The 24,948-nt window shown below is 44.3% G+C and overlaps 1 protein-coding gene across 1 annotated transcript in view; it reads left to right on the top strand.

Annotated features, from left to right (window-relative positions):
- Positions 1–24,948, top strand: part of lrig1 (leucine-rich repeats and immunoglobulin-like domains 1) — a 39,341-nt gene that overhangs the window by 1,372 nt on the left and 13,021 nt on the right. Inside the window, exons 2-7 of the mRNA XM_080461675.1 lie at positions 12,004–12,075; positions 13,375–13,449; positions 21,285–21,422; positions 21,696–21,839; positions 22,766–22,909; positions 23,391–23,534. Of these exons, the coding sequence (XP_080317801.1) occupies positions 12,004–12,075; positions 13,375–13,449; positions 21,285–21,422; positions 21,696–21,839; positions 22,766–22,909; positions 23,391–23,534 (717 nt within the window). The remainder of the gene's footprint in view (positions 1–12,003; positions 12,076–13,374; positions 13,450–21,284; positions 21,423–21,695; positions 21,840–22,765; positions 22,910–23,390; positions 23,535–24,948) is intronic.

Below are 24,948 nucleotides of genomic sequence, written 5' to 3'. Positions count from 1 at the left end.
TCTGCCAGCTCATTTAGGGAAATAAGCCAAATTGGGGCCATTGTTATGGGCGAATTCTCCAATTGTTGGGGAACTTGAGCACTTATCAGAGCCGAATAAGGTGGCGGACTTTTACACGACACTGCTCTCTATCCTCCTTGGTCAACATTTTGGCTTTGGCTGCCACTGCCATGCCCAGTTGCTCGCTCTCAGTGACACTCAGTCATCTTGTTAGGAGACTTTTCGGCATCTGTTCCAGTATTTGTTTGTGGTTTTGAACCCGGGGTCAAAGACCAAAGGCCCAAAAAGTCCTCTGACTCCCAGGTTCCTGTGTGAGGCAGTTTATCTTTCTCTGTGAAGTCAGGAATGCAATTTTGTAAAAAAAAAAAAAAAAAAAGTCTCCCAAAAAAGCATGAATAACGCCACTTGTGTCTGCGTAGCGACACTGCCCCGAAGCACCACTTGGCCAACATCAAGTGCAGAGGCTGTTTATCATGCATGTACACAGACAGACACTTCTTTTCCTGTCCTCTAACAACAATGAACACCCATTGTATTGACAAGCTTCCCAGCAGAAACAGCTGCTCTGAAACCTTTTCGGTTTGCATAAAGACAGAGACCTGCTTCAAGTCTGCTTCTGTTATCTCACCCAAAGCTTATCGGTCAAGATTTAAGGACCCGCAATCTTGTTGTTTTCAAAGGGTATAGCTTTATAGCTCTGAATGATCCTTTAAAACACCTGGGTTGCATATTTCCACACCATGAATGATAGCAGCATTATGTCGGCAGGGACCTCAAAGGGAACCAGCGCGGTTCCTCTTGTGCTTGTAAACAAGCCAGATTGGCATATGATCACTGTGAAACAGAAGAGGCAAATGCTAGCTTTACTCGTAGTCTACTTCAATTATGGAGTACCCAAGGCCAAATTTGTCAAATTGAGAGAATTGTTTTTTTTTAGTTTTTTTTTTTAGTTTTACTTATTGAAAGTTGCAGAATCTTTGTGCTGTATGATACCCTCTACTGAGGAAAGGCGATCTGAAGTGTTGTTGCAAATGACAACAAAGGTTATACGTCAGTGCTACAAGAGACATGTCAGCCCGTCCGCAGAGCTTTCTGGTCTTCCATGATTCTCTAAAAACACTGCCTCTGTCCAGACTGCTTGAGATAGCTTCATGTTGGCAGGCAGCTCAAGAAGAACAAGAGCTGCACCTCTGGGCTTTGTAAACAGGCCGGATCCCAATAATATCACAGTGAAACTAAAGAGAGAAGTACTCAATGCTTTACTAGTATTTGTAAAGTACTTGAGTGGACGATTGCTCTGATTCTGCTTGAAAACTAATGCAGAAAGTTCTTGCTGGAATGCAGAACAGATAACAGAATATGTTTCAAATGATAACAAGGCTTACACCACAGTGCAACAATCTACGTTTCATCCCCTCCACGGGGCTTTGGATGATCCTTAAACTTAAGTTGCACTTTTCCACACTGCTTGAGATAGTCCCATTGCAAAGGGAGCTCAAAGGGAAGAAATGCTGTTTCCCTGGGGCCTGTAGAGGAGCCAGAGTCAAAGATGATTACTGTAAACCCCCAAAAGACTAATGGCTAGTTTTATTTGTGGTGCAGTGTGATTCCATGATGAAGTCCGTCCACTTATGTGGTTGAAAGGTTTCATTGTGGTTTTTGTGATGCAGTTTCTCATTAGTGCGTATCCACGTGAGAATGTACGTATGCTTTATGGTATGCCCAGGTGAAATGGAATCTATAGTTGTTTTTTTTTATAGCAGGTTTATGGAGCAAATCCTACACCGCAGTGCAGGAATGAAACTTTCCGAGTCTCCGCAGACCTGACAATCCTCACTTTTAAATAAAGCCTCCCCTCAGGCATATTAGCCAAGCAAAGTCAGCGCGGTATCAGTCATCTATGTTATGTTTACACCAAGGAAGAAGCAGCAGCAGCAGCAGTGTGAGGAAGGACAGCATCAGTGGATGTCAACAAATCCAAGTCACCCCAGCCAAGCCTTCCTTCCTTCCTCCCTCCCTCTTTTAACACATGCAAATGTTTAGGTCGTAAGACTCTCCTGCAGGATTTAACTGTTGAATAAATAACTAAAGCTGGTGTGACTGTTTTTGCTAAGCATCGAGAAGTAGCCATACATAGACGCAGGCTCGCTTTAAACCTTCAGCGTCCTTAAAGCTCTGCTGTACAATTATGAGGAGAAGTTCTAACCAGAATTACTCAAATGAAGGATTCCCACCCTTTTGTGTGGGTGAAAAGCGATTGTGCTGTCATGTAGCTGTCGTAATTATCTTTTGTGTAGGCTCTTTAATAGGGATTACAGTAATGAACCTCTGGGCTATTGTTGTTGCAACAGCTTACACTGAGGAAAGTGAGAAACATTTCAGGATTTTCTAAGGCCTTTTGCCTATGTTTCTGGTTTTAATGTCGAACGTTTCAATATAAAACGCCAGACCTTACTTTATATAACCACAGTCGGTGTCTTGAAAGGATTTCTCACTGAAAACAATTTGTTGCGGTTCAACTTTTACTGCAGTAACATTGTTGGTTTTATGTGTGCATTGCTAGTGAGGGTAAAAATAAGGCGTGATCACCAACTTCTCTAATAATCAGTCATATTTAACTTAAAATAAAAAGTGATGTTAACTTTTAAGACATCCACATTCATCACGAACATTAATAAAAGCTTCCATTTGAGTTTGGCTGTCCTCTATATGGTGATGTTTTTCCTGCATGAGATTATAACCCCTAGTCTAAATACATTTTATTTACCCAAGGCTACAGAACAGACATGAGAACTGACGGCCAGCAGGTCACATGCAGACCGATTTTGTCTTTGTGTCCCGAGAGACCATTTCCAAACTCGGGGGTGCAACAAAGAAGGTCAAGTAACTTCATTTAAACCAATTATCAATTGCAGTTATTCCTTAATAATTGTAAAACTAAAGGCATTTAGTTCCATTTGTCATTAATTGGTAAATATCTTATTGAAATACATATATAATATACTGCTTTTGAGTGTTGGTTCTCAGATTAGGGTCATTCTAATGGATGACTGTTAAAGCTTATAAACAGATAACATAGCAAGTGTTATCCTAGACGATGACCTTAATAAAACTGGAACAAATCTGTGCTCACTGATAATATATTTCGAAATACATCTTTCCCACTTATTTATTTATATACACGATTTAAATCTTTTCTGGCTGGTAAGATATGATTATAGTACTAGTGACCACATAAACAGTGGTTGCCCCATGTTGTTCTGCTGCAGGTGAGTAAAATCTGAAGCTGCAGCTATACAATCTCTGATCAAACTAGACTCTACATCTGCTCCCTACAAGAAAAAAACAGTAAATGACCGGATCCATTGTGAAAATCTACAAAGCTTTTATATTCGTAAAAAGCATGTGGAAGTCATGTTATTTGGCCAACTGGCAGTGCAAATTCAGGTGATTCACTCACCACTCAGACATTCTCGATTTTAAAGCGTGCGTAAGACTTTAATGATAGCCTCTGTCCTCCTGTTTTTAATCATGCAGTCCTTGCTCGATATTGTCGGAATAATTCTGGTGAAATAAATGGGTGTTTGTCCAGGGAAGATGGGTGGCTAGAGGGCGAGTTGTGGCCTGCAGTCCATCCATCAGTAGCAGTCGCTGGTCCTCTGAGGCACAAATAAGTCCCTAGTTCTCAGTGAAAGGGGGAGAAAAGGCACATAATGCTCTCCAGTTGTCAAAATAATCCACTGATTTTAATGGTCTTCTGTGAGTAAGTGGCCTTGATGAGGATTTGGGAAAACAAAAGTACTGGCACATCCTGGCAGAACCGTGCAGGAACGAGGGTAGACTGAAGGTTGACAGAAAGTTGCCTTAACTTTACTCACCTTATTCACTATAGGTTTGCTGTAACAGTTGTTGGTCCTGTTTTCAGCTCGGCTTGATCTTCAAGAAAAGACACAATATTATGTACTTCGAGCTTCTTCTCAACCTCAGTAGTTGCCAACTTTTACACCCCCCCCATCACCCTCAGCTGCTTTGCATCAGTGCTCCAATCTAACAAACTGACCGTCGGTCTCTGAAGCTTGTCTTTTGTTTTTGATCGATGAATCGCCTAATAACATTCAAAGCAAGTTTGCTCTCACACAGTCACATATTGGCTCTCAGGAGTGGCGTCTTATCTTATTTGTAGCCGCAGTAATGTGTATAAAAAGCATTTTTGCCCACAGTGCCACAGGCATAATGGGATTTTGCGAGTAAATAAAAGCATGAGCTTTACTAATTTTGGCAGTGATTGCTGTGGTTGGAGAGAGATAAAACAGATACAGGATGTCTGTTTGCCAGCGTCTCTCATCCTTCTCACATATGAGATTGCAAAGTCCTTTTTCCTGTTGCAGAAATATATGTGCCGTTATGGGCTTTGTCTTTGACTTCCATTTGTTGCTTCCCGATTTGGAAAGTCACAGTTTTCATTCGGTCTTCTGTTCCACTCTGTCTTTAGCAGTTCTCGAGCGGCTGTGTCACCAGCGAGCATAGCGACATAATCTTGAATGAACCTCTTTGTTTGCTCCGAAGCGGTTAGCCATGTTTAGAGGTGTTTTACATGTTTGTAGCGATCTGCTTCGACTCAACCTCAAACCATAGCCCCATAAACCTCACAGTTAAACCCTTATTGGTAAACACCAACTCCCCACTAAAGTTGGTTTTGGTTTCCAGCCTCAGGAAATGGGTTTGTGTTGGTGGTTTTCCTGACAGGGACTGGGAGCACAGTCCGCTGGCTGGTTGTGGACCAGTAGGGAAAGAGAGCATGGGGGTGTGTGGCTGCAGATTACCTGGCCCCGGGGGAGAATAAGAGAGGAGGCGGAGGTCAATTTTAACCCAGGGCATGGAAGTGTTTTGTTAATGTCATGGTCTGCTGCCACTGCTGCCTTCAGGCGGGTTCCACTCGCTGGTGAAAGTCCTGTCAGTGGTCAGAAACCTCAACCACTGTCACACATGTTGCAACACAGAGAGGAAACCCAGAGGAAATGAAACATTAAAGGACCGTCTGCTTGAATGTCACAGTTTGGCAAATACAAGGTTTTCATTTTTCAGCTGGTGATTTGTTTTACTTATCCTATTAATAAGCATGCAAAATAATTTTCATGCACTGCGACTACTTTCGCCCTCGGCTCAGAATTTCTGTCACGGCAACTTCTGCTGTTAGTAGGCTTGAATCTGATATAAGCACACTGAAGTAGCATTCCGTCTTTGGCTTAAACAGCAAATCTTTATGCTGAGATGCAGCACCAGCAGCAGCACTCAGCGGGGTTGACTCTCTTGTGGTTTTTTTCGGCCTTTCTCTCCACACAGCCTTGTAATTTTGTGGTATCGGGAATCATTATACCCAGTTTGTTTATTGTCATAGTTTTTGCTAGCTTTGCGACTGTGGCGGATCCTCTGGCAGATGTTTTAAAGTCCCAGCTTGCGCCTTTGGAAGGGTTTTGGATGATGTTATCGCTGGCACTGATTTTTATCAGCTACTTTTTCTTCCTGCCTTATCAAGTTGTTTGAGGCGAAGGTTTGGTCCAAGCTCTGAGAGAGCCAAACTCGAAGTGGCAATATCTGTTGGAGCCCTTCAATAAAGCAGCCAGGACCGCTCACGCACCACGCTGGCGTTGAACAAACTAGGAAGACCCAGGAAAGGTTAAGTCCCTGCTCTAATAACAGCAGATAAAGTCTGACATTCACATGAAGATATGGAATGAGCTCACAGTCTCACTTTTGGCTTTAATGACAATCAAACAGCTGCTACCACAAGTCATTCTCCAGGAATCCAGTCAGCAGAATAGATGGCCCTTTTGTGAAGACACTTTCAGGCGCCAAGTTCTTTTTTTTCTTTCCTTTTCTTCTTCCCCCTTCTCTTCTTCCTCTCCCCCGAAGTCAGTGTCTACAAAGTGGGCCTGATCAATGAATCATCTGTGAATTCTCTACATCTGGTAAGAGTTTGGAGAATTTGGAGAAGATGTTAGAAAAAAAAGCGTGACTTGGACTGAGAGAGAGGTACTGCGCAAGTGAAGCAACGTCTGCCCAGAAAACAGGAGGTGCTTGGAGACGGGGGGGTTAGAAGTTGGACTAAACAATCCTAACACTACCAATATGTCCAGTATATGTATTTTCTAATACTGCTGAAAGGCAGCACCAGAGATTTGGTGTCTAGACTCCCACTGATTTACATGCAATTATTATTAGTGAGTAATTATTGCTCTACTTGAAAAACAAACATGAGTTTTGAGAAATTCGACCAAATGGAAAGGGTTCCCACTTTGAAGTTGACCTTTCTGTGGACCATGAGAATAAACTCCTCCGAGAGCAGACACAGTGTTTAAGTTATAATTGCTTACTAATAAAGTTTATTTTTATTGACTCTAGTAGAAGTTCGACCTGTTTTTCCCTTGGTCTTGTGAATGATGCACACTGTACACATAATAGTGAAACATCACAACTTGACTTCAACTTTCCCATAGCTGCTTTTAAATTAACCAATGTTCTGCTGAGGGACTTCAAATGTGCTTTTTGGGGGCTTTTTTGAAATGTTTCCACTTTTCCTGTGGGAAGTCCAGGGTTTGCCAGTATTAGAATATATACGTATATCTCTCTACTCAACAGCCAGAATGTATTTTGTTACCAGTTACCTATAAACGCCACCATAAGTAAGTAGGCAAAAGACCTGGCTAGAAATACACTATGGCTGTGAATATGGGCTAATCAAAGTTTGATGCAATGACATAACATCCACAAGAGCTTTTGTAGCCTCATTTGATAAGTTCCTATTAACAATGTAAGTTCGAGCCATCTTTCTAAATAAATCGTTTAGAGACAGAGTATCTGGGAGCACAATATCCAACCTATTCCCACATAATCATGGGTGCATATGGCCTGGGTTCATTCATACACACTTTAGCCTGCAAGGTTGTGATTGAACTCCTCATCCGGAGTGTCCAGGCTGGCGTCTCAGGGCCCGGCCATAGGTTCACGTCGGGCCTCAGGCTAGTGCAGACTCTTCTCTCAACCTTGTCCCTGTTTGTTTGGAGGGCCTCGCTCCGTCTCCCGCTCCTGAGAGCGGTGCGCTGCACATGGTCCCAAGATGTGGCTCACTCTTCCTGCCTCGGAAAACTTCAGAAACAGAGTCACGCTCCGGGCCTGACTGATTTCAAAGGCCCGAGCAGCTTCTTTGTTGAGTTGTGTGGGGGCGTCGGGAATCTGTAATGCAAATGGTGAAATATGCCGACCCCATATGCGCTGGATCTCTCTGATCTTGCACCTAAGTCCACCCCCCACCCCCCCACCCTCCCACCCTCCCAGGATCTCACGCTTGCTGGCAGTTTTTCATAGATTTTAGCGAATCGGATTTATCACTGTTGTAACAAATCTTATTGGCCGGCTTATGCTTTTAACCTTGTCAAAGTTGATAAGATATCGTCTGCTTTTCTCCTCCTCCTCTTTTCCCTCCTGTTTGACTTGTGTGTAAAATGGTGGCCTGAAGCTGGTGTTAGCTTTGTGTACACTCTCACTGCAGTTGCTGGGCTATAAACTGGTCCTTTATGGCAGGAAGAGCGGTGTGTGTGTGTGTGTGTGTGTGTGTGTGTGTGTGTGTGTGTGTGTGTGTGTGTGTGTGTGTGTGTGTGCGTGTGCGTGTGTGCGTGTGTGTGTGTGCCTGCCTCTGGCTCTCTGACACGCAGGTTATTATTTGACTGGGTTTATGATGCTCTGAAAGCAACCGCATTAAAGGGCCTTTGTCTCGCAGCGGGACTACAGGAGGCTCATCACTGACATCACTTCACACTTTCCGCGAGCAAAGTTCGCACCGCATTTATCTGCGCTGGAAACGGGAAAGATAATGATGATGTATCTCTGTGTGTGCGAGTCCCTGCTCCCCCCCCCCCCCCCCCCCCAACACACACACACACACACACACACACAGACTATGAGCTGACTTACAAGCATAGTGTCATTTGCTATGACATCACTCCAGCACTCGCTCAACTCCCACAGCACCCATAACACAGCTATTTTTTAAAGCACTTTAATGAGTTTTGGTTGTCAAATCAGCTACGTGGTCCAGCAATGACGGTTTATTGCAGGCACTGAGCCCTGTTTTTCTTTTGCGAGACAGATGCTTCATCAAACGGGCCTTTTATGAGGTTATCACTTTGTCTTTTGAAGACTTCTTTCGCAGGTTTGGCTGAGACAGAAGCAAATGTTCAGATCACTCTTGTAGGCCTCCAGTAATTAGTTGACTGAGGATGATATGAGTTGTCTTGAATGATAAATAGGACTGAAGCTAAAATCAGTTCCCTATATGATCCAGCAGTTGTTTTGTCTATTTTTAAGTTGTTTTAGGTGCTTTCACACAAACTAATGCAGCAAAAACTGACACACTTTTAGTCTAAAATGTGTGACAAACAGCACATTCCTCATTCGAGTGGTTTTCATGGATAAGGAGTAGAAACACACTTGAAGTCTGAATTCTGAGTCTGAAGTCAAAGAACTTTGTGGAATCCAAGTAGACAGTGTTTTGACGTAGATTTTTTCATAGCTTTAGCCGTTTCTTTTTTTAACCGTTTCAATACCTTATACATGCAGCTTTGCCACAGCGGGAAGTCATAATATTCTTGTGAGGTTAGTACAGCGCAGTGTTTTCATATATACTCAGAAAGAGTTAACACAACACCGAGTTTCATGGAAGTGTCCATGTTTTCAGATTTGCAATAGGAACATGACAGCCCAACTTTTCCAGTTAATGTAGTAAGGTTTTCATGAGTTACCAGTTCAAGAAACAACATAAACACTGCAAAAGATGTGACATCACATCCCCCAAAGAAGAATCAGACTGTATCAAAGACATCCATTTTGGGATGTTTGTCATGAGTAAGTTCAACCTATCCTTTTATTTCTTACCATATTATATGAATTATAGCTCAAACCCCTTCTTTACTTGACTGGGCAAGAAGAAGAGGTGAATGTCCTCACTGGACAACGCTGGGTTTACAGTTTTTTTTTTTTTTTACTTTTAAGAAAAAAAACCAAAATGCTGAATTCATTAGTATCTCAACAACTGGAAAAATCTTTCATAAGTACCATCAATGTCTGTAATTTTAGCTCCTCGCCCATTCATTGTTATTCCAGAAATGGTGATTATTGTCATCATGAGTGATTATGTCACAGCAATGATTTGTGACCTTTAGTGCTCAGCGGAGGTGTTATTTTCTTCCTGCAGATATTGTTTGGGACATGTGGGGCATTGGACTGAGGTGGCCCAGGACTGGCTGGGTGGGGTTGGAAGGTGGGATTGTAACTGTGCCTCTTTATCCCATATGAGCCCCCTCTACAGCTGCCCTCTTGTTTCATGTCCCTCCAATTCTGCTGACAGAAAGTGGGTTACTCTGACCTTTGTGCTCGCTGGTGGCCAGTATAGCTGCAGCTCCAGTGTGGACTGGATGACGAATGTTAAATATGGCCTGCTTTTGTTATATTTAGATCTACTTGTGCAAAAGTGCTCACCTTGATGCCGTACAGCATCTTGAAATTGGTGGGGAAATGACTGCTTGGCTCAACCTGCATCTGCACATTATCCCACATTTTCTTTATTTAGATTCTTTTAATTTGGGTGGCGCTGAGTAATGTCGGAACAGTCCTGCCCATTATAGTTGTTCCATTCAAAGGAAGGCAGCATTTAAAGCATTCAAAGAATTTCGCAAACTAAATTGCTTCGTGCTTAATCACAGCATCACAACAACACAGCCCTTTTCTAATGGCTGAATCACAAAGCCTGCTCTTACAAAGGTTCAATCCTGGTGTAGATTTTGACCTTAATGTGATTTTGCAGCTCCTGTTCATGTGCATCGTCCCACGTGTGAAACAGCCACAAACTCTAAATGACTCCAATACCCCGGATCCCAAATTTTCCCTGTAAGAGCTTAAGCATCAGCCCACTGTCTCTGAAAACCATTTGCCCCTGTTGGCTCTGAAGCTTCCTCTACTCTTACATGAAAAAACTTTATCTGCATCGGCTCTACAGTAGGTGCTAAAACACTGTGGAACTTATCTCATCTGATAGAGGAGTTAAAATTAATCTGACCGAATGAAGTCCAGAGAAAAAGACTCAGTTGTGTAAACACCATACATGACTGAGAAAAAGCCACATGGCTGTTTGTGCACACACAACCATGCACGCACTCACACACAAAGGACTACTTTTCTTTATTGCCACGGCCTTTAGCACCGGCATGGCAGGTTTGGCTCACAAATGTGACTTTTTTTTTATTCTCCTAGTCTCCTAGTCTGCTTGTGTTGTTTGGCCATTCTTTATTTTAAGCTTTGAGTGTCACACATGCATGTCTAAATTCCTCCATTCCACTTCAAAATGCTAACTGAGTCAAACTCCTCGACCTGATCACAACTCCTGATTGCCCCTCCCGCAGACAGTGCTCTCCAAGTTCATGCTGTCGCTGCTGCACAAATGTGTGTGTGTGTGTGTGTGTGTGTGTGTGTGTGTGTGTGTGTGTGTGTGTGTGTGTGTGTGTGTGTGTGTGTGTGTGCGTGGTGGACGATTATCCATACCTCTAGGCAGTGGCCGTAACGAGGTAATTGCCTCCCGTTGCAGGGGACGACAATTTAGCAATTGAGGCTACAATGGGAGGTTCCCCAGTAATTGATCGCGATATAGACATGCATGCACACCTTCTTGTCAGTCCTTTGCCTGCAGGGCAGACACAAGCTCTGCTATTATCTCATCTAACACACATACACACACCTCTCTCTCACACACACACACACACACACACACACACACACACACACACACACACACACACACACACACACACACACACACACACACACACACACACACACACACACACACACACACACACACATACATTTACACACAAGAGTGCAGTAGGAGGCTGTCATTATCTGCAATTGAGCTCTGAAGACAAGAAAGGGAAATCTGTCAAGTGAGATTGATCGGTCTAAATTGTTTTAAAAAGTTCCTGATGCCTAACTTTCTTTATATGCATTCCCGCTCATGGTGAAATATGCAGAGGTTTTCTGCCCTCGCAGGTCCTTTAAGGCCACGGGGGGACAAGAGAATGAGGAATGTGTTAAATCAGGTAAAAGTGTCCCAGCAGTCTCTGGGAACAAGTAGCCATCTCTCGGCAGGCCTGTGAAACATTCCAGGGTCGTCTCTCACGTCTGGTCAGAGGGACGGAGGGGCGGGAGGCGGGCGGCTCGGAGCTGTGGGCTCCCTTTGTCTCGCCCGGCCTAACCCCACCCCACAAACACAAACAGCGCTCTCACTGCGGCTGCCAGCGGGCAAGCCGCATGCCAGTGTATGTGTGTGTGTGTGTGTTTATGTGTATGTGTGTGTGTGTGTGTGTGTGTGTGTGTGTGTGTGTGTGTGTGTGTGTGTGTGTGTGTGTGTGTGTGTGTGTGTGTGTGTAGAAGGGGCAGCGATTGCAGTTATTTATGCATGAAATAAGCTCAATTCACATGTGGTGGGAATCTCAATCCGAAATGTGTGCTGGGTTCAGCCACCACCTCCGTCCCCTCGCAGGCCTCATTCACTCCCTCCCTGACAGCAGTGTCTCTGTATCAACAGACAAATCACTCTCTAATAAGCCTCGGTGCAAGTCAAGTGCCAGCTATTAAATACACTGTTAGCCTAAAGTGCAAATTGACTGCTGCAGATGAATGGCCTGTGGGTTATGTTTGGAAAGTGAGCCAGGAGAGAGACACCCTGTATCGATAGTATCGACCGTGGTCCTCTTGAAGGCCGACTGAATTTATGTACCGCAGTATTTGGAGGCATACTTAATGTGGACGGATGAGGCAGTTTGTCAAATGGGAGATATAATTGTTGCTATCGACCGAGGTCCCAGTTTAAACTACGTTAAATAAAACAACTTAAAATTGCAATAAATGTACAAATGAGCTGTTTTTTTTAAACATTGTCTTTTCTGTTTTCAGAAATCTTGGCCACAACAAACTAACTGTCATCAATCCCGAAGCCTTTGCCAACCTTCTCAACTTGAGAGAGCTGTAAGTAGCACCCTTCCCTCCAACACTTTCAAATTCACTTTTTCTGTTGCTTTATTTCGCTTCATTTGAATCCAAGAGTCGAGGAGCGTTTTCATCAATGACGATCTGCACCTCTCATTTCCTAGCAGTCCCCTTCATATGCGTCGCCTTGAACTAAGTCCAATTGAGAATTAAGCGGCGGTTTTCTATATTAAGCCTCCCCCTCCACCACCCGATACTGTGGCCAACACTGGCCTTGTAAATATTTTATATGGTGAGGAGAGGGCTTGGCTTTGTGTCACTCAGCGCCAGTACACAAGGCACACACACACACATGCGCGAGCTAACCGGTGATACACACTCTGGTGACATCTTTGGCAGGCCTGCTGGCCGGAGTCATACGCTCTTGGACATCTGTTTTACTCCCGGGTTATTTTTGGTCTTTAAAAGGATGACTTTGCCACTTGCTCTGCGGCAGACGTGACAAGTTGTATTTGTTATACGCCTTTCGCTCATATGTGTCTGTAGCAGAGGTGTCAAACACATTTTCGTTCAGTTGCCACATACAGCTGAATTTCATCACGAGTGGGTCGGACCAGTGAAGTAATGTAGTAATATTCTTTAAATTTAATCTTCGGTTTTTCTTTGTCGTGGTGCAGAGTATGCGTGTTGAAAATGTTACTCAGGAAAAGTACTACAATCTCAATATGAAGCCAATTTTAACGAAACCTTCTTGCAAAATACATTGTCCAAAAATATCCCCAAAAGTTCCCCGATGATTGTTGCAATATGGGTGTTTTTACAAACTTTCCCCGACGACATGGCTTTGAGGCTAGTTTGCGTTCTTTCATGGCAGCAACGCCGACATCTCAGCTTGAGTCTCAGTGTTGTGCTGTGTCTGCTATTCTGAAGAAATTTGTTAGAAAATCAATGTTTTCTTTGAAATTTTGATGAAACATTGTCAAATATCTGATGAGTCATCCTGCACTAGAGGGTGCGTTCTAACTTTTCCTTCAATAGAAAAGCATTTGCAGCTTTTCTGTAGTGTCTCCTTTGCACAAACGTACAGTTTGCTACTGAAACAGCCACTCCGTTGTTAACCACACCAATTGCCTCCAAAATGGAACTGAAATGTTACTTGGGCATCATTTAACGAAATATTTAAACATTACAGGGGCATTTTGAACAACAAACTTGCGATCCATAGAATTTTCCTCGGCCTTTAATAATATGTAGCAATGTATTTTCTGTGCACCAGTCTTTCACAGTCTTCTCTAACAGACTATCCTGTGTGTGTGTGTGTGTGTGTGTTGATTTCAGGCGACTTGACTACAATGAGCTGACCTCCATACCGGATTTAGGACAGGCTGCTTCCAAGATTGTATCGCTCTACCTGTGAGTACCGCTCGCCTTACTGCTTAACATGGTATCAGAATGGTGTGCGTCTCAGACTGTATTCTTAGGCCAGTGGCCTCTTTGAAGCGCTCTTGAAATAGTCTCGTGACGTCTGTCCAGGGTGCGTTTGCCTCAGCATCTCCTCAGTAAACGCTGCAACAAAGTGAAGTTGGCAGGAACTCGGCTGTCTGAAACCGGATCAAAACCCATAACATAACTCATAACAGCGCAGAGTGCTTGTCTCGAGCGATCAGCATGTGGTCGAATAAGTGACTCGTCTTATTAGCCAGCCTCGTCTGCAGTGTTTAAGTGAGCTTGTGTGCGGTTCCTGCTTGCTTGCTCGCAGTCGTGAAACTGTGCCTGCGGGGGCTGCCAGCACTGGCATCTCACCGGAGATGTACTGCCGTATTTGGGAAAGGCATATGTGCGCTTGTGTGTGTATGTGTGCTACTAGAGTGTACTCGATAGCCTGGTTTTTAACCATCTCAAGGAACGCTGTGGCTTTCTGGCAGTTGCCAAACACAAAGGTTTTTGGAAAATGCACAAAAAAATATACTAAATATTGATTCCAGAAACACAAACCCTTTGCACTTCAAGGAAAATGTACCAATAGTATATAGAGTTTCTGCTCCTGCCAAAAACAGTTAACAGCATGTGTACACAAGCCACAGTTCATTATTCATCCAATACTTTAATCTTCATTGTAATTTAAGTACCAACACTAAATGTTTGTGTTGCTGTGACGCTCAGGAATGCCAGGAGGAATGCCATGCACACAAAACAAACAGCAGAATGAAAGACTTGCACAAACTGGAGCAAAATAGGCCAGAGATGAAAGTCAGAATGATATAAAAGCTTGGTGCTATGTTTATTAGAAGAAAATTATGTCACGCACGCTCCCACAGAGTATGATGGTGTCAATGTTCCACTGGTATCATATGTTGGACGGACTGTTGTTTTTTTCCTCTCATGTGACCAGGGAACATTCTCGCATCTCATTCAACCCGAAACAAGAAAGTCGGCCGCCCCCTCTGAGCTAGCCTGTTGCTAACCGCTAGCCCTGCGCTGTATTTTCTTTCACACCTTGACTTGGCATCTCTGCTGACTGCTCGGTAGTAAAGCGTACAGCTGCCGGCTCCCGTCACGTCGGTCGCCGTCATATCGTTTTCAGCGGTGAGCTTCGTGGGAGTCACACGCTCGCCTCGCCCCATGTGTCATCTGCCTGCTTCTCAGAACTGACCGTGATGCACTGATGTGGTCAGAATATTCCTGTAAGCCGTGGTCAGTCGGCATGAGGGAGTGATTTGAGGTTTGACTCAGTAACCCTGACACCTGTCTGGTAGAATGGACCTTATTTCCACCGCTAGTATTGTTCTGGGTCATCTTCTGAGTGTGGATCAGAGCAGTCTGAACAGAGAACAGAGCGAGTTCACCTTTACGTGCACAAACTGTGTCACAGCCTATCCAAACGATTGGGGTGTCTTTTTTTGGCCTGACTTGAGGCCTGTTGCTAGGGGGGGGGGGGGGGGGGGGGGGGGCTCTGTAGTGGTGATGGGAGTGGAGGCTGGAGGGAGGGTCAGATTTTTACAAAGCCACGCAGCTGAAGCGAAGGCCTGGGTGAAGCACTTGCAGCTGCAGCTGTCAGTCACATGGCTTACAGTAAAACGGGTAACAGCGAGGAGGGGAGGAAGGATGAGAAAACAGGGAGGGATGTGAATAGTGTCGGATCGGGATGACATCACCACATGTTGAAAGAGGACTGGTTATAGAGAAGCGGTGGAGGAGATAGTAGGAGGGTGCAGACCGAGGAAGAAGGGGAGTGAATGCAGGCTCTGTATTTTTTTATATTTTTTGTCTCTAAAAATTGAATCCAGTGCGCCCACCACCAAACCCTCTGGACCATGTGAGCGTTTTCTGTGCACGCTGGCAGACGCAGCAGTGCACACTGCAGGCCACTGTTGTGCCATGAGTTGGAGATTGTCTGGAATGTTGTCTGACTACAAGTTTGTGTGCAGCTCTCATACACACAAACAAATTGAGAGGGAGTCTTTCTTCAGCCGCTCGCCCTCAAGCAAACTCTCAAATGTCTGAGCGTCATTCATATGTGGTTGCTACTGTCTGAACGTCAAACCCTTGTGTCTGCCAGTGTACCAGTTAGCTTCTGGCTAATACGATTAGCATTTACTGATGGAAGAGGAATAAAGTAAGACACGGTTGGCATGACACTTGGTATGATCCATCTTGGGCAGAGTCATATTGAAAGTATATAAATATACTGATATGAATATCAGTTAAGAAAATAAGTTGTAAAAAAGCACAAAACATCAGTACAGTCACTAGAAAAGCACAGTACAAAAAAACCCTCCAAAAAGCCTCTTTGTCACATGGTTAGAGGTCAGAATCCTTAGTAGTCTCAATGGTCTGGGCTGGAAGCCACCATAGTCCAACAAAAAGAAAGCCAAACACAACAGTCCGTTACGATACAAACAGAGTTTCTCCATAGTACTAATTATTCCACTGCCGTACTCAGCAAATCCTCCACAGCTGTGCATCAGACCGCTTGGTCTGTGCTGGACAGTTTTTCTCATTCCGCATGGATCCACCTCCACGCTCAGTACTCATCTGACATATTTCACTTGTTTATGGTGCTCTCCTTTAACCCAATTGCCATGTTTCTTATTACTTTATTTTATTGAGTTGTATTTTAATGCTTTCAATGCGCCTGTAAAGCTCTTTAAATTACCTTCTGCCTGAATAGTGCTATTAAAAATAAACTAAACTTGCCTTGATTTACTTACGCTGTCTGTAAATGAAATGCATTCAAGGTCTCTGAAGCTCCTGAGTAATTCACAATTTATCATATTTTGGGGGGAAGACAGCTGGGATTTGTTGGCAGAGGTAAAAATATACTAAATTCTGTGCTTTACTGTGGTGAGGGGACTACCTTTTGTGTATTTATGGAACAACCATATTCAGCACTGCTTTTAAACGTGCTCATCACAGGTAATTATCAGCTTGTGAAACAGTTGGTGAACTCAGACCAGACAGTTCTCGGGGCTATTATGCAGGAAAACTACCCCACGATCCCTGATGTGTACTCATATCGCTTGAAGCTTCTCTGGTCTTTTGTCTTCTGCATCCGTTCCACCAAAGGGTCCTCTGGAATGACATAACGGAGCTCATGGAATCACTTTATTTCGACGTTTTCTTGAACTTAAGTATCTCTTGAGCTGAACCTACCAGATGCGCCAGAATTTAAGCAAAGCCTGGTTTTTCATGGTCATGCTGGAGTTTGGTTCATTCATTTTTTAAATTATTTTTTTGGGTGGTTCTGTTTTCCGTCTCCTCAGTTTGTTCTTCAGATGTTGATGTGTTCAGTTTAATTTTATGCCCTGACGTGACAAAAAGTCGAGATGTGTTTTTGCCATTTGACCTTCTGCTCACATGAATTGTTTTCCGTGGACGCTCCTGCTCCATTTATGAATTGGGTACCAACAGTTTCTCTCACAGACGGAGGGGTGAGTGCTTGCTCCAAACCAATGATTGAAAACCTGCATTTTGACCGCAGGAACGTCATCATAAGTACTCCGAACTATCATAGGAACTTTGTGCGTTCTAACAGCTGAATCGCGTGTCTAAATTTAGATTGGAATAGTTTTTTTTACCCTTAAAAGTTCCCTGGCCATGGGTACATTCCAAAGGTTCAGAAACTGTGGGCTGTAGTCTGCCGTGCTAAATATCTGCTTGGATGACATTTAGCCCCTATTTAAAAAATAGGAGAAGAAGAAAACCACTGAATGCTTCTCTTCCATTATCTGTATTGTGCATTGATCAAAATAAAGGGGATTTCTGGTGTTTTGGATCTGCCTTGCGACTATACTGTTTCTTTCCAGTGTTGTTTTAATGAACCTGTTTACAAAGCAATAAAGCACAATCAAAAACTGCACAAGTTTCCAATTCGTGAAACAAAGATGCTGACCCCTGCCTTGCTTTTGGGTATTGTAGTCTAAGACATTGTTTGTCATTATTTTCTTATTGTGCCCCTTTGATTGGAGGAATTCATTTTTTGCTTTTACCTATGTATGTGCCTTGATTGATACTCCCAGGAGCTAGGGCCACTGTGAAAAGTCAATGGGTACAGAAACATTTTTTAGTTCCCTGAAGACCTGAAACTAAAAGTTCTCTGTACTTTAGACTGAAATGCGGCTAAAAATTGCTTCCAGACACAAAGCCATTCTGGGTGTACCCCAGTGTGAACATGCAAAGGTTCTGATGGTGTATCAAAGGCTTCTACTATTAACCCATCTGTTCCGAGCCGTTCAATTCACAGTCTTGGAAAGTTTGAACTTGCTGATGTGCTGTACAGAATTACAAAGAAGTGCAGAAATTCCTAAAGAGGAATGCTTTTTGGCTGCTACTGATTTTCTTAGCGCTCTTCTTTCTTCCTAATCTCTTGCTTAGTCGAGAGGTGACTCAGTGCCTTTCTTTTGCATTTTTCTGCTTCCTGTTGCTCTCTCCCTTTAGTCCTCCACTGACATGTCTGGCAGCTCTTTTTGATGGCGGCAGCCCTTGTGGAATTCATTAAGCACAGATAAACCTGACAGGATGGCCGCGCCATCACAGCTTAAACCTTCACCGTCTTATCAATGAGAGTCGGAAGCCTTGAGGTGCATTTGATGAAGAACTGAGCTAAACATTAAAACTGATCAACTTAGTTTGTTGGAGCTTCTCATGAAGCGTTCAAAAACCATATGCCAGTTCTCCCACTGTCCCACAATGCTCTTGGCGAGCCCACTGGATGTCCCACAGGCTCTGAGAATGCAACAGCAGGATGTCTCCCCCCACCAACCCTTACGAAAAAGAAAAAAAAAGCAACAGAAAGTTTTAAAAACACAGTGTCAGAGTGACAGCAGAGCAGCACAAACTTTCCCATTGTGCTCGCTGCCTGCCCAGTCAACATCAAAGAGGCCAGGGATGGAAATCATATGGCCCACTGGATGATCTGATTTTGAAATAATTCTTCTTTTGTCCCCGATCGCCAGCTTCAAACGGAAAGGGACAGGCCAAACAATCCACCTCAAAGATGACAGTCCAAACAGGAGAGTGGGTATACTGGTGTAAACCCCTGATGTACCCTGTCTACATCAAAAGAAGTGTCAAAATGAGCCGGGCCCATGCTAATCAGATGGTCAATGGGGCAGAGTAATGAGATTTGGAATTAAGTGGAATCAAGGCGCATAAGGCCCTCGTGGACATCAAAGAGAACAAGAGCAAACCAAACTTCTCTTTATCAGAACTGTCACTGGCTGTATGATAATCAGTTTTTATAAACGCTTCTATTGTATGTGCGGACTTCAAACACATCGAGCGCCAAGGCTTTATCTGTCTCTTACCCACAGCTGGGCTTTCGGCTGTGGGATGGGGGGGGGCGGGGTTGCCGGGGGGGGGGGGGGGGGGGGGGGGGGGGGGGGTAAGTGGGGGTGTGGTGGTGGTTAGTTTTAGCCGTGGAATTAGAGCGGGGCGAGAGAAAGAGTGAGAGAGGTCAACCTCTCCCACCAGTTTGAGACTGATCTGTTTTTCCCAGCGAAGGTCACCAGCTGTTGACCCCACCTCACTCTTTAATTCGCTCCCTCCTCCTCCTTTTTTCTCCTCCCCCATTCCTTCTCTTCCCTTTTCCCCCTTTTTGCTCACTGTAGCCACTGTGTGTTGCTCTGTCTTGTGTGCGCGCAGTTGTTATTTGTGTTGTGTGTGCGCGCGTGTTTGCGCATGTGTGCTCATCCTTAACCATTTCTGCCACTGTTTATTCAGGTGGGCCTCCGCGGTGTGACCCCTCCTCCTCTGGATACCAATAAATGCGTGTGTGTGTGTGTGTGTGTGTGTGTGTGTGTGTGTGTGTGTGTGTGTGTGTGTGTGTGGTCATCTGTTAGTAGTTGTTAGCTGAAGGCTAGGAAGGAAGGAGGGACTGACCTTGTTTTGATGAGTTTGACTGGTAGAGGACACCTGCTCTCCTTTGCTCTATCTGTGACACACACACACACACACACACACACACACACACACACACACACACACACACACACACACACACACACACACACACACACACACACACACACACACACACACACACACACACCAATATTCTCGATACACAGATTTGAATATTTTTAAACCAGTGCTGGTTAATCTGGAAGAGACTTCTCCTAATCTCCTATTGCTTGACTTTTTTACCCAATGACATGGAAGTAAAGCTGGTCCTACATAATCAACGTCTTTTATTCACTATTGACTTGACACTTGTAGTCTATGAGATAAGATTGTGCACTAAAATCATCCCTGCCTTCACAGTGAAGCCACTTCACATGAACAGTTCTGTTGCTTTATGTGCACACACAAGGACAGTCGACACACAACGGTTGATCAGTGACTGATTTGTGACACATTTGGTCGAACCGGTCACCTTCAAAGTGTACGAGCACCTTGCATAGTCAGTCATGTAATGTTAACTTTATCTGTTGACCTCAATGAGCTGCAGTATGCGCCCTCATTTTGGCACAGCCGATGTTCAGATCTGAAACATAGCATGCACAATCATGGCAGATCTGAACCTAAATATGCCTCTGCTAAACATATCTAGACACAGCACAAGAAACGCTCAATACACCAAACTTTCTGGTGGAATGTGCTGTCGAGGTGCTTGACGTATTCTTAACCACTGATAAGACAATCACTTCAATCTCATCGAACTGGCTTTGACATGGTCATAACGCGTATCATCAGATTTGAAAAAAGCCGACAGTGATTCTGAAGGAATGGATCAGTCGACTTCAGAGGACTCTTCCGTGTTGTGGGGTTTGATGCTACATCCCTTTGTTGTATTCACAGGTGGAAATAAAAGTGTTTCCACTTTCAAATGCAGCGAACTTTCCCAAAACAGTCCGGTTGGCAAAAAGAAATAAGAGAAGGAAGTGAGAAAAGTAACCAGTGTGGGATTAAAAACACACAAGGCTGTTGACGTTCACCCTAACCCTTAAATATGTTATGAGATGACACGAGTCTTTAGTCTCCCAACATGCCTATCACACACTCACACACTCAGCACTTATGTAGCAAGATGGATGGTCATCAAACAGTGTTTCCCACAATCCACTTCTCCAGATTGAAGAGTAACAGCATTCTTTTACTGTATCGTTCAGGTTTTTTTTTGTGTGTGTGTGTGTGTGTGTGTGTGTGTGTGTGTGTGTGTGTGTGTGTGTGTGTGTGTGTGTGTGTGTGTGTGTGTGTGTGTGTGTGTGTGTGTTCATTTTGGCCACGAGTCTGAATGTCCAAAATAACTCCTTACAGATGTGGAGCACTACAGGACAGGGTGGAGAGAGTGACCCTCCATTCCACACTAGACCCCCGAAACAAGGCCGAAATTGCAAATGAAATCCGCTTAGTCTTTTCTTAGACGTCTGGCTCAACATTGTAGAGTATCAGAACAGATTCCAGATACAACTCCTGAGGTAAAACTCAGGTTTTTTAGGACTGTTTGGGAAACATTTAACTTGTTTCCTGATGTGGAATCACCACACATCCTTTGTTGCACCAAACTGTCTGTTGTACCTGTCTGCTGTTGTACCTGTCACAGGTCCAGATCTTCCTAAACACACAGAAGTGGTGGGAAATTTACCTTAAAGTAGCTTTGGTTGAGCATTTGATCAGATTTTGGAGTCACAGTGACATCGACATGCAGAGTCGGCCACAACGGCTTTTGTGTTGGGAATTTGTTGTTTTGGAGTGCAGCGCTGGACTGCATTTAACACCATCTTTTACGTGCTTTCTTTACTTTCCAGACATCACAATAAGATCCGCAGCATCGACGGCAGGCGGACCGGAGAGCTGGCCTCTGTGGAGACGCTGGACCTGAGCAATAATGACATCACTGAGCTGCGAGGGCACTGCTTCCCTGCGGGCCTCCAAATCAGAGACCTGTGAGTAATACCTGGGGGGGGATTTGTGTTGCTCATAACACACCAGTCTAAAAATATAAACTGAAGGTACTTAAATGTATGAAAAAATTATATTATCGTCACATTTGTGTCTGGATTATCAACAAGGTTGATTTTAATTTTAAAGGACGACCCCATGAGGTGAACTTATTGCAGCATTCAAGAAACATGCTTAATAAAAAAAACAACAACAGTTTTTTTATTAGCACATGTTTGAGGTTTGTTATGAATGTGTTATGTGATGTCTGTGTTCAGGTACCTCGGTAACAACAAGATCAGCGTGTTGGAGCTGGGAGTGTTGGACCATCTGGGCTCCACGCTGCAGGTTCTGAGGCTGAGTCGAAACCGCATCAACCAGATCCCCGTCAGAGCCTTCCAGCTCCCGAGGCTCACCCAGCTGTGAGTACCACTGCATGTTATCAGTTTAACAACATAGTTAGCGTGCTGACAGGGCCGTGTTTTCAGAACAACCGGCCCTGCAAAAACACTCAAGAGACATTGCACAATTGTAAAGACTCAAGTGCGTAAAAGAGGGAGGAGCCGTGAGTGTCCGTTGATCAAGAGCTGTGTGTTTAACATTTGGGACGCTATTAGTGTGAGCTATACCTCCCGGGCTGGATAAGGTCTGACTAGGTAAACACACGGGCTGTAATATCGGTGATTTATTGCCTCCTTCCATATCCCCAAAGTGCTTCGTTCGCTCCCCACATCATGCTCCATTATCTTTGTCAAACTTCCCTCCAGCGTAACAGCGAGGTTGACCCATTTGTAGCTCAACGCCTCCTTTCTGGAGAGCAAAGGGACTCACGTAATGGGAGTCTCCTTCCTCCTCCGCCTTATTGTAGCTTCCCCAGGTGCCTTTTGTTGGCCAGGTGGCCCGGGTGACACTGTATCTGCACACGCTGGTGGTGATGCACAGGAGACACAAAGGAAACCTCTGTGGGTGTTTATCTTTGCCAACCTGAGGGCTTTTACAGCCCTCGCACACACATCGCAGCTGCACGGATTCATTGTTACATGCACAGGCTTTTCATACAAAAGAGAAAACAGGTGTAGTTTTTAAGCATCTTACACCACCATTTCTGCCCATCCATCATTTTTTTTTTGGTTAATTCAAAGTTTGACCTTTGTTTGGGAGCTAATTCCAGCGGGGGAAAGGACACCGCTGAGGAATGTATGCTGGCTGGAGGCTTCTGTGGTTTTGACTTGGTTGTGATGAATGTTTGTGTAGAATGAGGGCATAGCATTCCTGAGTAAAATGTTCATCCATGTACAGTGCCTTACAGATTCTCTGTGTGTGCGCGCGTGTGTGTGTGTGTTCGCAGTGAGTTGAACAGAAACCGAATCCGTCAGGTGGAGGGTCTGACCTTCCAGGGTTTGTCCAGTCTGGAGGTCCTCAAGCTGCAGAGGAACAGCATCAGCAAACTGACTGACGGAGCCTTCTGGGATTTGGCCAAAATGAAAGTCCTGTAAGTGAAATCAGAGACACACAAATATATTAATACGTGTGTTCAAGATGCAGCTGATTCATCCTTTAACCACTCTAAATTTTGCACGACGCAAATAGCACCAGCATTGTAAAGCATGTAGTTTATGGAATCTGTGTGCTAATAATAGCATGGAACGTGCACTATGTGATGGGCTAATCCTATTTGTACCACTTACTGGCTGTTACAGTAACACACATCAGCCAGATCTTAGAAGAAGAACATCTGTTTAAACCTTACTGGAACTCTGCTCACAATCACACAAAAAAATCACACTTCTCCTGAGCTGACCTGCTTTATTTAAACTCACTTGTTCCAATTACCTGCAAAATAACACAGTAATGGGCAACAATTGGGCAGCAGTTTTTATTTTAATTTTTTTAAGTGCTGCGACAAATTTAGTGATTTCATGCCAGAGTGAAATCTCTCCCATAAACACATTTTCACTGGTGTTCTCCTGCAGCCACCTGGACTACAACACCCTGACGGAGGTGAACAGTGGCTCCCTGTATGGCCTCTCCTCCCTTCAGCAACTGTTCCTCAGCAACAACTCCATCGCTCGCATCAACCCTGACGGATGGAAGTTCTGCCAGAAGCTCAGGGAACTGTGAGTACCAGACTTTTTAAATTAGCCCGAACACACGACCTCTCACGCCAAGACGCCTGATTCAGCAAAAGTCTCTCCCCCCAGAGAGCGGCTAGAGTTCCCAAAACCGGGACGAAAAGTGCAAGTCTATGTAGAAAGTGTTCATTTAAAATTAGCCATAAAGTCTTTGGGACTCAAACTCCTCACTCTGAAGGCCTGAGAACTCCACCCTCCCCACCCGCCACCCATATCATCCGTCTACCTTCCCCAGGGTTAAATGACATTTTGCTTTAACACTTAATACGCACCGCTATTCTCAGGATAAGCTGTTTATCCCATAATTAGAGCCGGGCTCTACAGCACTCAAGCCCTTCGACAAGAGTTTTTGTGCTCCGCTCTGAAGCAAACTGGCGTGTAATCCTCTGCTGGTTGTGTTGTGGTAATTACAGTAAAGGATCACCTTCACTGCCTTTGTCTACCGGCGTATTATCTGACAGTCTTCCCTGTACTGTTGACACGACCGTTGTAATGCCGCTCTAAAGAGCTTCGCTCAGCTGAGGCGTTGCTAACCAGGAGGTAGCCCGGGCCGTCTGTGGCGCCTATGTTTGTTTATGTTTCACAGTGCAAAGGGATAAAGACGGAGATGGCGATCCCGTGAGTTTGCTCTCTGTATCTCAGCGCCGCTTCCTGTGAGCACATCTTACCAGCAGATTGCCCTCAGCGCTGTTCCAGTACCATCCGTCCCCCACCAGAGTACCGTACCCGTCACCAGTTATATGGTTTTCATTATCTGGGGTTATGATGACACTCGTGGCTGATAGAAGTGAGTGACTTGCCTTTATGAGGAGCCTGTTATTGCATTCCTGATGCGCTAGGCTGGGCTGGTCATCAGGGGAGAATCTCTGTACACATGACTGGTCAAGCAAACCTGGGGCCGGGACACAGAGACAGAAGGAGAGGGCCACAGAGAGGGCAATAAAATGCACAATACTGCCTTTGACCACTGATTAAAAGATACCTTTATGACATTTATTATCATTTGTAATCAGGATTTACCAGAAGGGATTATGTACACTGCAAGAGGAATAAAAAAACCCAAACCCATCCTTACAAGCAGTGTTGTCATACTGACAGAATGTCACGCTTTATTTTTTTTACGTCATTCTAGAAATAAAAAAGAGAAAAAATAAAGTTACTTTATTAATCCCCTTGGAAAAACTGTTTCTTTGCTACTCCTCTGCACCAGGGGAGCAGTTGGGGTTTAAGGGACGTGATGAGGGTGGAGACAAGGGATGGCGTTCTATGTCGCCACATGAAAGACGCTCAGTCACAACGTCACCTCTCAAATCTCTTGGCCATTAATGCATTTGTGAAACATAAAAACATTTACATCATACAAACATGATTACCTCTTTTTATTTTTGTGTGTCCATTT

This window comes from Lipophrys pholis (genome assembly GCF_963383615.2).
Source record: "Lipophrys pholis genome assembly, chromosome: 4".
Taxonomy (NCBI): Eukaryota; Metazoa; Chordata; class Actinopteri; order Blenniiformes; family Blenniidae; genus Lipophrys; species Lipophrys pholis.
Note: the sequence above shows the minus strand (reverse complement) of the source record. Positions and strands in the feature narration are given on the sequence as shown.